The sequence below is a fragment of the Tachypleus tridentatus genome, chromosome 6 (assembly GCF_004210375.1).
Source record: "Tachypleus tridentatus isolate NWPU-2018 chromosome 6, ASM421037v1, whole genome shotgun sequence".
In the NCBI taxonomy this organism is placed as follows: Eukaryota; Metazoa; Arthropoda; class Merostomata; order Xiphosura; family Limulidae; genus Tachypleus; species Tachypleus tridentatus.
The window spans coordinates 37,019,756-37,035,894 of NC_134830.1; the positions used below are offsets into that span (position 1 = coordinate 37,019,756).

Genomic DNA, 16,139 nt, shown 5'->3' on the forward strand with positions numbered 1-16,139 from the left:
ACCAATTAGATGAATGTGTGATGTGGAATTCTGGGAATTTATAATAGAAATTTTATATAAATATTCTTCTAAGAGAAATTAGCTCTTGCACAGAAATCATCTAGAAATCATGAGAAATCCGTATTCTTTAAGTACAGACGTCCGTCAGTTGTATTAATAATAACAAATTACTACCAGCTGGTATATATTGATATAAGGTTATCAACTCAGGTGAAAATGTTTATATCATACGATCATCCCTTCAGAACGTCGAATTTAACAACGTATCTCTGAAATACATCTAAGTTTTTCAGGAAGTGATAAAGTTACCACTCTGATGATTAGAAAACAAATCAAATGTTTATTTATTCATTCCAAAATCGCTTGTTTGCTTTCTTTTACAGTTCTTTCTCATTAAATTACCGACACGAAATCATAGTTACCTGACAAAAGAGTCAAAAGGCGGATGTCCTCAAATTTTTTCCCATGGTAGCCATACACAATTATTAACAACTGAATTAAATTGACAGAATTATAAATATTGTTTTTTTTTTTTTTTGGTAATATACTATACAACAAGGTTAAGCGTCACTGCATATATCTACAGCAAACAATTTAGACAGTAGTGTCTGTGCTATAAAGATAAATCTTACGATTTAAAGGCGGAATTATGGAATGCCAATTGTGATACAGCTGTTAGCTTCTGTCTGTATAATAAGGCCACTTTTCTATATCAGTCCTTGATTAATATACTCAAATCTTTTTAGTGACTAGAGTGTAATGACTAGAGGTGGGAAATTATAAGCATTTGTGGTGATGAGTTAATTTTTTGTCAAACATATAAACTACAATAAAAATTGTCGCACGCCAGCTCTGTATAAACACTGTTTCAGTGCAGATGAATCTCGCGTCTTTTAATGTTTTAAGACGCATTTAATGATTTTTTGTAGTCGTCTTTGTTATATCTATTGTTATGTAGCTTTGAGTTTAATTCGGGGTTGTTTCTATGAGATTGACTGGGACATTCGCAATCACATTAAAAAGCTACTAGTCATAAATGTGGCGCGAATCTCAGTGCTCCCGCCTGGCAGCCTGCCAGATCGCACTTGTACCTGAAGTACGCGTACACAAATACCAACCAAAAGTTCTGTGGCGTCGCATTGGTTCGTTTGAGGCGATGGTTTAGAAGCGGGAATCGGAGCAACCAACGTTAAGTTTTGACGTAATGATTCCAGAGCACTCTCGTCACCCAGTGTCTATCTCTGATTCCCACTTCTCTTCAGACCCCCAGTTCGTTTGTCCCCTCCCGTGCAATAAGATCGGAATATCTCGCAAGCCTTAACGCTCTTGCGTTAGTTTGCTGGTGTCTTAGCGAGGGAAAGGCGAACTGCGCGTGCCGCAAGCGCCATGTTCTTAGGTCTCCGCACGCTGAGTGATGATGCAGATTATAAAGAAAACAAGCATGTGTGTCCATGGTTAATGCACTTTCTGTCATCAGCGACCGGCAGTCACTTGTTTGGCGGCGGACCTACAGCTTCTGTCTAGCTGAAAGCTCATGGCATGGGTATAGAGGTCCAGCCCGTCCCCTGCTTCGTTCTGGATAATAAGGTAAGTACAAATAAGATCGGGGCTTAAAACTATAGCACACAAGTGTTACAAACGGCCTAACTAGCAACGTTTTAGATTTAATTTGTTCGTACAACGTACAATTAGGTAAAGCGATCTCTACTTCTGTATAATCTACTCAGTGAAAATATGTACAATTTATATTAGTTTTAATGTCACAGTTGTTCTTCAACTGTCAACATAATAATCACTTATCTAGAATTACCGAAAGTGCTGTGCTCTACACCTGACATCATTTAGCAATCCGATGGAGTCGAAAAGAGATGATCAAAATGAAATACTTCTAATTTAATTTGTGTTCAAGTTCGGTTAAACAGTACTTAATCTATCAGATTCAGGAATGTAAGTCGTCTGTTAATAACTTAATGTTAATGTTAATGTCTCTAATAACTTCTTAATATTTAAATATAATGTAGAACCGGTGCTGGGCTGAGATATTCTCACGGCAAATTTACACCTTTGTATTTTTATATTTAATGTAAGAAAACTTTCATTGTTCTAACATTAACTTTTTACCGAAGCGATCCAGTAGTAACTAGAGCTATTTAAATAGAATATTCTAGTTATAATACTCAGTTGTGTGAAGTCACCAAGTACTACAGGCATATACATTTATTTTTTTTTTAAGTGAAGTGAATTTATTTAAGACCAAACATTTGCGGAATTTCGAAGAGATAAATTTGGATTGTTGTAATAGTTCTCTGACATTACAATAGGTGGCGGCACTATGTGTTCAATCTGCTCTGTATCTTTGCATGCAATAGATGTAAAAATTATTTCGTTAATTATAATAAAAAGAATCACACTTTTGCGTTATGCTTTATCTTCTAGTTTAAAGTGTTTTTTCACATTTATATTAGTACGATAAAAAGGTTAGCCTTAACTCCAAAAAAGAAAATCTTGCAGTGCATGAAACTGTCCCGTTATTTAAGTTGAGCAGTGCTTTAATTTACCTTAAGTATTTATGTTTATTTAAACTAAACAGCATAAATTTTTATGTTCATATTGATATCTGGTTTCACTAACATCACAGTTCAACATTTTGTAGCTTATCGTTACATATTTAATATTGAGTACTGATAACATTGTACAAAAATAATATCGTTCGACTTGGAGAGTCTGTGGACCTTCCGATTTGGGTGTACAACTTTAGTGTTCATTAGAATATATTAATTAAATATTATTAGACGTGTTTCTGGTAAAACACCGTTCCATTATACATAGAGACTATTATTATGAATCTAGCTTCTAGTGTAAAACTGTACCGTTATATCTATGGGCTTTATGGTGAAAAATTGTTCCATGAAATATATTAATAGACTGGTTTATCTTATATTACCGTACCATGGTGTATACAAATTTATATCAGTATACCGGTTTCTGATATACAATTAAACCATGATGTGAATAAATCTATATCAGTATACCGGTTTCTGGTATATAACCAACCGCGAAATAGGTTCTTATTTTATCCATTCCTCTCTCTATGTGTGTGTTTATTTAAAGGATCACGTATTAACTTGTTGATACAATTGTCACACGTATCTGTTTGTGTACAACTGAATTTCTGCTATTAGAAATTTTAATACTGTGTTGACTGCTTTGTTAATATTTAAAAGTTTCAATGTAAAAATATTAGCAAGAGTTTAAGTTGTAACTAAGAAGTTATTGTGATAAGAGTGACACAAGTTAAACAAGAGCTTTGGAAGCGTGTTGAATGATTGGTGTAATATAACACGTCTTGTCTATTTCGTTAGAGCAGAGTTCTAAAGATTACACTGGAGTGTACACTACAACAGCGTGCAATAAAACTAGTTTACGTTCCGATTTAACATCACGTGAATGGCATATCTTATCTCTTTCAGAGATTCCAGTACTTTGTTAAAATTCGAGATCTGTGTGGTAGTAGTACTACAATTTTTATTTCTTATACACATACATTATCTTCAGCAAAAACAAATTTATATACACCGTCAATACAGTAGTATTTAAAATTTGATTGTGGCTTTGGTTTAAATACATGTTTGTGAGTGCTTTGTTTTGAATTTCGTGCAAAGCTACTCGAGGGCTATCTGCGTTAGCCTTCCCTAAGTTAGCAGTGTAAAACTAGAGGGAAGGCAGCTAGTCATCACCACCCACGGCCAACTCTTGGGCTACTCTTTTACCACCAGATAGTGGGATTGACCATCACATTATTACTCCCCCACGGCTGAAGGGCGAGCACGTTTGGTGTGACGGGGATTTGAACCCACGACCCTCGGATTACGAGTCGAGTGCCTTAATCACCTGGCCGTGCGTGGTCGTTTGTTATTGTTTTTATTGTAATACTTTTTTTTTCTGGACACTTCATCTTTGAAAAATCAATCCATGGCAGACATATAAGTCAAAATGACTGGTGAAGTTATTGTAATTCACCGTAATATGTTGTTGATAAAATAAAGATGTAGAAGTTATGATTGAATACGTTGTAAAGTGTCTTAAATCGCATGAAATAAATTGACACTTCTTGGTTTCTAAAATCATACAAATATAAAGATTTTACTAAAACTATCTTAAAAGTAAAGCATATAAAAGAACCAATGGAATCAGCATTCGTGTTGGAAAGAAGTCAGTATCCACACAAACACAAGAAATTCATACAAATACAAAACCAACGTTTAACCAATTAATATGTTAAGAAACCAATAATGCTCATACTAGAAAGAAGCTAGTATTCTTCCGAATAAAATACATTCTGATTGGTCAGAAATGAATCAGTATTCAATTAAATACGATCATAAAGATTTTTTTTATTTTTACCTGTTTAAACACCAGTTACTTGCACTTACAAAATCAGATAATTCGCATAAATAAGAAAGAAACCAATGTGTATAGACATTCGTATAGGTTAAAAAAATGTATTTATGCAGATATAAAACCCATCTTAACATGAGAAATAAATATTCCGATAGAGACGAAAACCAACAATAACTTAGGTAAAACGTAGAAAAGAAATCAGGACACATAGGTAAGAAATAACTACTCACAGAAAGTAATAGTTCATAGGTAAGATAGAAATCAAAACACAGGTAAGAAGCCAACAATGACATATGTAAGAAAAAAGTCAATATTTACCTTGATAAGAAAACAACAACTGCATAGGTAAGAAAGAAGTTAATATTCACACGGGTAAAAAACAAAACAAAAAACAAACAGCGATATAGGTAAGAAATAAGTCAGTATTCACACAGGTAAGCAACAAACAATAACACAGATAAGAAAGAAGTCAGTTGTTTGTTTGTCAATTTCGCGCAAAGCTACTCGAGTGCTATCTGCGCTATCCGTCTCTAATTTGGCAGTGTAAGACTAGAAGGAAGGCAGCTAGTCACCACCACCCATCCCCAACTATTGGGCTACTTTTTCTACAAACGAATTGATTGACCGTCACATTATAACGCCCCCATGGCTGAAAGGGCGAGCATGTTTGGTGTGACAAAGATTCGAACCCGCGACCCTCAGATTACGAGTCGAACGCCTTAATCCACCTGGCCATACCGGGCATACAAGTAAGAAGTCTGTGTATAAAATACAACGTTATGCTCAGTAAGGAGGTAAATAACCATTACGTTTACACAACTAAAAGCACAAAATTCACGTTAGAAAAAAAATGAATATTCACGTAGTTGCGAACACAAAATTCAGATATGGAGGACAGAAACCAATATTTACACATGTATAAAATGAGTAAGTACAATAGAAAGACTATGGGAAAGAACAATGAATATTTGGTGCTCAAACAAGATAGATGTGTTTGATAGCTCGTTTATATACTTATTGGACTGTAGAATTTTTATTCTCAGTATTTATAACATTATTCGTAAAATGTCGGGAAACGAATAATCTATATGTGTGTTGAATTGGAACGTTATTTCTCATTACTCACACATCCGTTTTTAGTCACTTCCGGTATGACGTCATAAAGACAATGCTGGACGATATAAACAACAACTCTGACGTGTTTTAGTGAGTTTCCCCTCCTAGTTAAGACTAATATTACTTTGATATAATTTAAGAATTATGCTATGTACTTGCAAAAGTTTTTGGTAATATTTAGCTCATAAAGTAATGCTATAAATAGGGTTATGGGCTATCTTGTGTCTTCTCAAGACGGCTGGTATGGGTATTAAAACTTTAATTAAAATAAAGCAGAGAACAACGTTTCAACCTGCTTAGGTCATCTTCAGGTTAACAGGTTTTTTTGGTCGTAGCACATGAACCGTTCGTCTGGTACTTTCGTTTGTTATCGGTTTCACGCAATTTTCTAATCGACCTCCCTGCTCAACTGAGACCTGATTTTAAAACGAAAAAAACTGAAATGGTTACCGAGCTTGTACCGTTCGTTTTATTGGGAGGAAGGGGGCTAAAATACACCTGCCCCTCCCAAGTCCCATACCGGACCTAAAACCCTAGTCAGATGAAACCAGTTCGTCTCATTGCTTATTTATTTAAACTGGATTTCTAAGAGGTGATCCACCCGAGTTACTTTACTAAATTGGTTCAGTTGGTTCTTCAAAACAACTTGCAACACCAGACAGACAGCCGTCATTTTCCTCTTTCTTGATATATATATAGAGAGAGGAATGACGAATCTATGACTTTCTCAAAAAGACTTAGTCACTTTTGGTAATTTGATCATCTTATTAGTCAAATTATAAACCGAATTATGGAAAGAGTAGTCAAAGACTTTTAAATTTTGAAAGTTAAAAGTTGTCCGTTTACCATTGTGCGCTTTGGTGGATTAAGCACAACTTTTAATTAAATGTTGTCTGCCCTTGTTGAACAGCAGTTTAGAAGTTATAAACCACGTATTTTTGGTGGTGTTGAAGTTTTAAAACCATATTACCTTCCCCTAAAGAATTGAGGTTCTCATTCAGACTTGAGTGGAAAATGGTTACAAACGGATGTAGTTAAATGCCCGTATGAAGTATAGTAAGAAACAGAAGAAAGGTTATTGACTGCCGAATGCTTCGCGAAAAGGTCATGGGTCCTGTGGATGACAAGGAAAAGAATAATGAAATCGCCATTTGAAAGTTCGTCTTGAGTTTAGGCTAAAATTAGATGACCTTAGCTACCAGTTATATGGTCTAAAGGTTAATTGCGTCCAAGAAATGCAGGGGAAATTACTACTTACATGTAGTTGAAGTTAAATCAAATATGATTTTGTCTTTCGTCTTGGAGGGAGTGGTGGTGGTTAATGGGCTATCTAGTCGAGGCTGTAATATTTAAGGTATTGATTCCCGTGAAGAACTGTTTGAGAAAGTATTGTTATACTACCAGAAGGAGTAAACTTTAGGATTGCAAATCACAACGCTTCAATAAATTTCAAATAAGGGGTCATAGTTTTTTAACCCATCTAGCTACAGGCCACGGGATGGCCAGGGCCAGGTAATTTTATGTACAATTTGTTGACATAAAGCGAGAACAGTCGTTACAAATAACCTCCGAAACATTTGTAACATACTTATACGATCTCACTAACCTATATTACAGGAATGCTTTTATAGTATTTCAAGAAACTTTGCTACGTCAGAATATACTAACAGAATTTTCATAATACACCAAAGTTTAATGTCCTTTTCCAGTGCTAAAATCTTGTAAATGAGTTATTTCATACGTATAGAACGAATATATATTTTTCCTCTTATTAGGGTAACATTCTAGTATATATAATTTAAACAATTTCTTAAAGAGTATTTTTTCTTTTTTTAATTAATTGTGTTTAGTTAGTATTGTTTGCTTCGTGTTTGTCATTACTGGTTACAGTTTCTAATTATTTCTATTATTATTCATTACTGTGTATTTTTATTCTAAATATGTATTTAGGTAATTGTTGGTTGTTGGTAGTTAAACACAAAGCTACAAAAAAGGATTTTCTTTTGTGCTGTGCCTACCAGGGGTATCAAAATTCGGTTTCTAGTGTTGTAAGTTTGTAGAAATGCCGCTGTGCCATTGGGGAGGGGGGCAGTTAATTAGTATAGAGATTTAAGACTAGCCTTAGATTTCTAAGCTGGCCAAATGTCATGAGATATTATTGGGATTACGGCCGACAACACTTTTAACAGTAAGGGTGACCTTTTCAACTCATGAAACCGTGTTTTTTTAATTATTTAAGGAAAAGTAAGAATAGTAAACTAAATTAATCACTACTGGGTTTATATCTGTTCTGATCTTTGTATGTTGATGAAAAACTTAGTATTGAGGTCTATTTAAGTTGTTTTTTGTTATTATTGCTCTATTAAAATACAATTAAAATTATAATGACTATGCAATGTAAGCATAATTATTATTTGTTTGCTTGAGTTGACCCATTCGAATCATTTTATTTTTTATTCCAGAATTGTTCTGTAAAAAATAATGATGTATATATATTTCAATGATAGAGTTCTCCAAGTTTTAAATAACACTTTTATTAATTCAGTTGAAATTTCTTATTCCAACATTTCTTATAATTATCATTGACTTTCCAGATATAATTAAAAATCAAGGCAAAATTTTACTACTACAAAGACTTATAAAATTCATCGTTTAAGCGAAATGATATACCTTTGGCAGAAATAATTCAACGTTTCGGTTTTTGTGCTCTCGATATTTGGTGAAATCAATCATTTAAGTAGTATCGCATATTCTTACCTTGGAATATTAATATTATCTATTTTTGACATGATAGCTTGTCTCCCGGTAGCTCAGTGGCAAAATAACGGATTTACAACGCCAAACTCCAGGGATCGATTCCCGTCGCTAGACAGAGCAGATAACACATTGTATGTATTTGCACTAAGAAGACGACAGGAGCAATCGCACGTGACTTTGTGTTTAGGACACTAGATTCGTAATCAATGATGAGTGGGGTGGAATCCTCTCATCAAATATGCTTGCACTTTCAGCTGCTGGGGGCCGTTATAAAGTGTCGGCCAGTTTTACTGTTCGTTGTTTAAAAGTTGGCTCTGGGTGGTGTTGAATACTTATCTTTTCTCTAATCTATCTCTTCAAAATTAGGGAAGACTGGTATAGGTAACTCTCGAATAGCTTTACGTGAAATGTTACAAATAATATTTTACCGCATTATCAAGTTAACGCTGACGTTCGTTCAGTCTGAGGGCTGTATCCAATGAAAGTTTCTATATAAATGTTTAGTTTGAAGTAACTTACATAGCGTTAATAATTGCAAACAGCGAGAGCTTTGTTTCACGATGAAATGACACAGTACAAATCATATTCAATATCTAATCTAAATTTTATGATAAAAATATTACTCAGACTTGTAGCTTTATAGGAATAAAACTACTGGTGATATAACTTTGTAAAGTTTCTACGAAGTAAAAAAGAATCCTACGAAAAAATATTCAGTGGGCGTTTTAATCTTCATAAATGTTATTTAAGTTTCCTGTTTCTTGTTGATGTTTTTGGCAACAACTCTAAAAATGATGTTAAATTCAAGGAATAGTCACTTCTGGTCTGCAAAGCGCTGACATTTCGGATATAAATAGTTTCTGATATTGTTCGTAAATTGTCAGAGAAATAAGGATGTTCAAAACTAGCAAATGTGATCATGTTGACATTGTATATGGTAACAGAAGGTAACGATTGTACTATGTCCTAAGACAGATCGGGGAGAAAACTTTGAGGAAAATTATCAATTTGGGGTTTATATTGCTAAGCCTGGCCAAGTACAGTTCTCTTCAACTCTTTTGTCGACTTCTGTTGTGAGGCACAAAATATAAACGCAGACGGAAACTTTTCGAAACAGAACAACGTTTGTTAAAACAGTGGGTGGTTGATCGAAGCAGATGAATACCCCAGTTTTGTCGTACGGTCTGTTGTTTTCTGTGTGGCCTGTTGGTTTTCTTGACCTAATTCAGTGCGCTCGTTGCACCAGTACTGCTACTGTTACACGATCAGCGCACGTGCTCTGACTTACGTAGCCAATGGCTCGTCTTAGAACTTCGCTCATGCACCTGCAGCAAACCGCCACCTGCACTTACTTACGGAACTACCCAAAGACTTCGGAGTATTGTACCGAGTTTGCGGCAGATGTTGTGATGGCATGGATATTCGCGGTTAGCAACTCGAATTATCTTGCAATAGTTGCTAAGGGTAGACTTTCAGTCTTGCTTAGTCAGTCGTTGTTATTACTTGGGTATTGTTCATAATCCCTAGCGTTCTAAACTCAATTCAGTTCCATCCATTATTGCACTTGATTATTAACTAACAAAGTTTTACTGTTTACGAGAGCTTGCAGAGTTATTTCATTTGTTTTGTCTTCGTGGCTTAACCGATGAATGAACAGTGAGATGAGATGTACAATGTTAAAACAAACAAACAGAAAATAGCCAAGTGTCGGTTTATAAATACGTGAAAAAAATCGTTATGAAATGAAATATAAATCCTGTATGTCTCATCTTTTCTTTCAAGGGGCTTTAACGACTGTTGCCATAAGCATTTTTTATAAGTTTGTATTGGTTGTTTCCTTGCTCAAATATAAACAGTGAGCCATTTCTACTCTGTCCACCAGGGGTAGAGAAATTCGATTTATAGCGCTGTAAACCTGCAGATTTACCGCTGAGCTGTGGAAGGGGTATAAAATCAAAAGTGAACCTGAATTAGGAACTGAGAACGTTCTATCAATTATGTAACTGTCATGTGTATGATCGAATTTTTTTTTTTTGCGATTTTATCTGTATTACGTCTAGACCCGTTTCTTTACAATGCACTTTGTAACATCAGAACTCCATCTTTATAGTTGCTAACAAATAGATCGAATCACATATATTTATACGCGTATGTGTGATGTCTGATACCTTTTCATCGGACTTAGTCTTCCGTTTGATGTACTTTCATATTAAAGTATACCATTTGTGATAAAAGTATGTTCTGTGTCTGGGTTCATAATATAACAATGTTACAATTCGGAGCTCGATTTTGCACTGGATAGAGTGCAGATAGTCTACGGTGTAGCTTTTCGCTACAAGCAATGACAACAAAAACATACAACCTTTGAGTGTATCTGGAAGTTATGTTAACATAATAGTTAATACGTATTTCTGACTGTATTGGAAATTCCATCAGACACCCATGATATTCTATGCATTATGCAATGTGCCTCCACTGATGTAATAGAGTTCTATCAGGGGTTCAAGGATAATGTATCTAAAAAATGAGTAAGCAACTTTGTGACGTAAAGTGCAGACACTGTGTATCACATAGATAGTAATGATGATTGAAAATCGTCGTCGTCTGTCATTTTACGACGAAACTAATTATTGATGTGTGTATTCAATATATGTATATACATATCAACTGAACGTTAATAATTCAGTTTCAGTAAATTTCTGTCTCGGAATCAAACGACAGAGGGCACTAGTGTAAATATAACAATCGTCTCATAAAAATTGTATGCAACAGTTTTTGCAGCATAACGTTCTGATTTTCAATTTTAATGTATAAATGCAACGATTCCCCTCACTCACCGACTTATTTCCATGATAGTTTGTACTAAGTTTTATATTACTGCTTACTAGGCTGGGAACATATGACCTGTCGCAGCGCACTGCACACTTGCGTGCCTTATACACTTTGACACTTTGACATGCGCATAGGCTTAGTGAGACGTTACCCCCTAGAATTTCAAAAAAGGTAATTGTTTCTAACTATTGCTCTCTCGGTTTAAAACATTGTTCTCGGGTGACAAAAACACGTCGTTGCAAGTGTGTGCTTTTTTCTTTATTTGTTTTTTTTAAGCTCAAAGCTACATAACAAGATCTCTGCGGTTTCACCACCTTGAACATCTAATCCCGATTTTTAGCGTTACTAGCCTTTGGGTTTATCATTTAACCATCACAGGGATGGACATATGCAGTACTGTTGTTTTTGTTTCGAATTCCGCAATAACCGTCTATAATTATGGTATAGAGGGAAGGCAAAATCACCCACTGTTAAGTCTTGGGATTTCCTTTACCAGCAAATAGTGGAATTTATCGTAACTTTATGACTGAAAGAGTGAGCATGTGCGGTTATGAAATTACATGGGAATAAAGTGTTCTAACTACTAGGTCATGCTGGGCTCACGTGCAGCAACAATCACCGATAAGCTGGTTAGGTCATATCAAGCTTACTTAATAATCCAATGACGTTTCGTTGAGCACTGATCAAATGTTCGTTTTCTCACCAAAAACACGAGGAAAATTTGAACATTCTCAAAACATTGACTAGTACATTCAATCGTTTTTCTTCGTATCACACTTTGTTAACCAGAGAACGGGCCTTTTTTTACGTATTAATAAAATCTTTGAGAAGTTATATATACTTGTTAGTTCAATAAGAAAAAGCAAAAATATTCAATAACAAAAATTTCAGTATTCTGTTTTTACACCACATGTAAAGGTATCGAAATTGGCAGTAGATAAATAAATATATACAACTGACAATGACCAAAGAAGGTCGAAACGTTGTTCGCTTCTCTACATAGTGTTTTCTCTACCCATACCAGCCGTTTTTACATATGTAATACATAGCTTTTGTTTATTTTATTTCATAATTTTGCTAAAAACTACAGAATGGCTAGTTACGCGTAAGTGTCCCAAATTTTAAATTAATAACTAAGACGGAAGAAAACTGCCATATTTTACGCCTTGTAAGACGCTGCATCATGGAAGACACACCCTAATTTTGGAAAGACAATTCTAAGAAAAAAATATTTACTCAGCAACCAACACCTTGATGCAGATTTGACTTCTTTTCAACATACTGAGTAAATATAGTTAAACACATCATATTCTATCCCTCGTTAATACAGCGGTAAGTCAACGGAGTTACAACGCTAAAATCAGGGGTTTGATTCCCCTTGGTGGACTCAGCAGATAGCCCGATGTGGCTTTGCTGTAATAAAACATACAAACATCATATTATTCACAGTATATCTATTATATTAGTTTGGTTGTTTTGTTTTTTTTTTTTAATTTTGCACAAAGCTACTCGAGGGCTATCTGTGCTAGCCGTCCCTAATTTAGCAGTATAAGACTAGAGGGAAGGCAGCTAGTCATCACCACCCACCGCCAACTCTTGGGCTACTCTTTTACCAACGAATAGTTGGATTGACCGTCACATTATAACGCCCCCACGGCTGAAAGGGTGAGCATGTTTGGCGCGACGGGGATGCGAACCCGCGACCCTCAGATTACGAGTCGCACGCCTTAACACGCTTGGCCATGCCGAGCTCTATAATATTAGTTAAATTGAATGTTTTTTCTATTGAAAATACTTCTAATTGGTAAGCAATGACATTATAGACCCTAAGTAGACTATAAGCTCACCTCTTGCCTTAACCCATCACTTTTGTCTTGGAAGACGCATGGGGATTTTTCAAGGTATTTTTAAAGAAAAAGTGCGTCTTACGAGGCGTAAAATACGGTAGTCAATCCACGGTTTGCTATTGTTTGAACCAACAGTAGGATTTAACCGTCACTCCTATAACGCACTCGTAGGCTCAAAGTGTGATGCTTTTTGTTTTGTTTTTATGTGTAGAGTTCACAGTTCGAATACACTAATAAAAAAGCCACGCCCGTCTCAAATAGTTTATATCATGCATGGTTGCGTGAACCTATTTGTCACCGTAAGGCAGAGAGAGTCATTTACGAACGTGCTTGTTAGTGGTGCTGCCACACGATGAGTGAATACAAAGTACTGTTTTTTATCGAAGCATCTGTGTGTGTGTGTGTATGTGTATGTGGTAAAATTTGAAGGCCACCTAATTCCAAAGTTTATACTTTCTCTCGAATGCGAGGTCTTCAGACTGAAGTCGTAGGCGTTATTTCTACGAGTAAGTTGTTTCGAAACACAATCATACACTGGATTGTATTTATCATTTATTATACTCATGTTTCTGTATATGCAACTGACGTGGATGCTGTACCGTAGATAATTCTGTCTATAAGTAATACAACGTGTAAAATATAACATCCTGAAGTGGGTAAAAGCTTTCAAGAAATAGAAACTCAACAGGACAACGTTTCCGACACACAGTTTGTCCGTGAAAATGGTCATACGTTTCGTCGGAACGTTGCATTGCTTTATTTTTTGATTTAGGAAAATAAAGTGCGTTATTTCACATTTTCTACGTGCATGGATGTTTTTGCTTTGATATTTTAACATTTATAACTTACGTTGGCTCAAAATTTGTTTCCTGAAATGTTCTTCGTTTTCTTACGAGGCTTCTGTGAAAATAAATAAAAAAATACTTCTCTGTATAGTTTGTTAATTAACAATAAAATATATTTTTGTTTTGATTTGTCGGTGCAAATAAACTTAAAGTAGAGAATGAGACACACGTACACATTATGTACGTATTTGATGTAAAACGCAGCCCGGCATTGCCATGTGGTTAAGGCACTCAACTCCTAATCCGACTATCGCGGGTTCGAATCCCCGTCACACTAAATATGCTCGCCATTTTAACCGTGGGGGTGTTATAATGTGACAGTCAATCCAACTATTCGTTGGTAAAAGAGTAGCCCAAAAGTTGGCGTTGGGTAGTGGTGACTAGCTTGCCTTCCCTCTAGTCTTACACTGCTAAATTAGGGATGGTAAGCGCAGATAGTCCCTGTGTAGCTTTGCGTGAAATTCAAAACAAACCAGCCAAGTAAAACTCTAAAAGTACATCAAAAAATTCTCTGACATTTTTCCCTACCACGGGCGCATGTACAAGTAGCCCCCAAATATGTACCCATACTTTAAGTTATGCAATTTCTGTATATCGATTCTAAAAGCTTAAGTTTTCTTGCAGATAATGTTGGAGGATGTCTGAAAATAAACCCCAAACCATTGACTAACTACAACAATATTTTACAAATAGTTTTCATTTAATCAGAGTTGGAAATTGTTTAACAGCATGTTAAGCTCTGCGTCGTAGATGTCATGATTGTTTGGATGCTGGCGGAGCCCAGTTTTAGCATCTCAAATGATGCATCAGTGTGTGTACAGTTAAGTTGATAAATGAAATATTAATAAAGATGTTTGCTGCCTTGTAGGTTTATTTACAATAGCCATACAAGCATTCGAAATGACACTTCAGTTTTGGGACCATTCCGTATATCAGTTCCCTTTCAGAACACTACCATATAAATTTGGAATCTTGTGTCATGATGAAAAGAGGTTATTCCCCTTTAAACGTCCTGAAGATGACTTGTGTCATCTACCAGTGTCACGGCGGTATGTCTGCGAACCTCTATCACTGAAAAGAGGATTTTAATACTCATGTTGTACAAAGCGCAGGTGACCCATTGTGTAGCTTTGTGCTTAATTCAAAACAAACGTTCTTCACTTTAGCGAAATATTAAAACGTCTTTTTTATTTTATATTTTTAATGTTTATCAAAATATAAATAGTACTGAGATATTTATTTTTTATTTTTAAACAAGGTAGTGAAAGACTTAGTGGTTATCACTGTAACCAAGACAAGAAAGTCACTCGGATATTACTGTGTTTTGACTTTTGCATTGACCAACCTAAAATATATATCGAACGATTTCTCGACTTTAAAAAAAAAATGTTGGTTGAAATATCTATATCATTGTTCTAATTTCTCGATTTATTCTCGAACTTTCAACGTTTTTTTATAAAATCTCACTTTGTTATAATTACAAGTAAAGCGGTTGACCTACGGTGTGACCTTGACTTTTGACTTACGTGCATCAAACGCTAACCAGTTGGCCGTTTGGAAACACTCAACCCTTTCACCAAACTTGTTTTGTTTGGGTATTGTTCATCTGAAAGCTACTCAGTGGACTATCTGCGCTATGCCCACCACGAGTAACTTAACCCGCTCTTTCTCATTATAAACCTTCAGACTTACTGCTGAGCTACTGGGCGATTTGGAGAGGCACCATATTTGATGAAAGAGTTAATTAAATATATTTGAATTACTGTTAACACATACATCCATAAATGTATCATCACCTGCGCCTGTGGACGAGGATATAAAAACATTATATTGAAATAATCATTGGCAAATATTTCATTTTTAACTATTGGTTGGTTTGTTGTTTTTAATTTTGCGCAAAAATACTCGAGGGCTATCTGCACTAGCCGTCCCTAATTTAGCAGTGTAAGGCTAAAAGGAAGGCAACTAGTCATCATCACCCACCGCCAATTCTTGGGCCACTCTTTTACCAACGGATAGTGGGATTGATGGAAATTTTCTAACGTCTTCACGGCTGAAGCCTAAGCATGTTTGTTGTGGTGACCCGTAGATTACGAATCACGTATCTTGACTACCTGGCCATGCCAGGCCCGTTCTGTTTTTGTTTTTCGAGTGATAATTTTGACATAAATAAAATTTATAATGATAAAATACAGAAAATTACTGTTGTGGATTAAAACTACTGTGATTATTAATATTACTAATTAGTTCGCTTTTGAAATCTTGCACAAAGCTATGCGAGGGCTGTCTGGGCTACTCGTCCCAAACTTTGAAATGATAGCCTTGAGGGAAGGCAACTTTT

The 16,139-nt window shown here is 35.4% G+C and overlaps 1 protein-coding gene across 4 annotated transcripts in view; it reads left to right on the top strand.

Annotated features, from left to right (window-relative positions):
• Nucleotides 1-1,199: 1,199 nt before the first annotated feature.
• The window catches only part of LOC143252257 (uncharacterized), a 43,781-nt gene continuing 28,841 nt past the window's right edge, over nt 1,200-16,139 (top strand). For 2 of the 4 annotated variants that reach the window (XM_076504127.1, XM_076504126.1), the window contains exon 1: nt 1,200-1,587. Coding sequence is in view for 1 of the 4 variants with exons in the window: in XM_076504124.1 (XP_076360239.1) it covers nt 1,540-1,587 (48 nt within the window). In the remaining 3 variants the exon portion in view is untranslated. The remainder of the gene's footprint in view (nt 1,588-16,139) is intronic. The other 2 variants (XR_013028903.1, XM_076504124.1) reach the window with 1 other exon arrangement.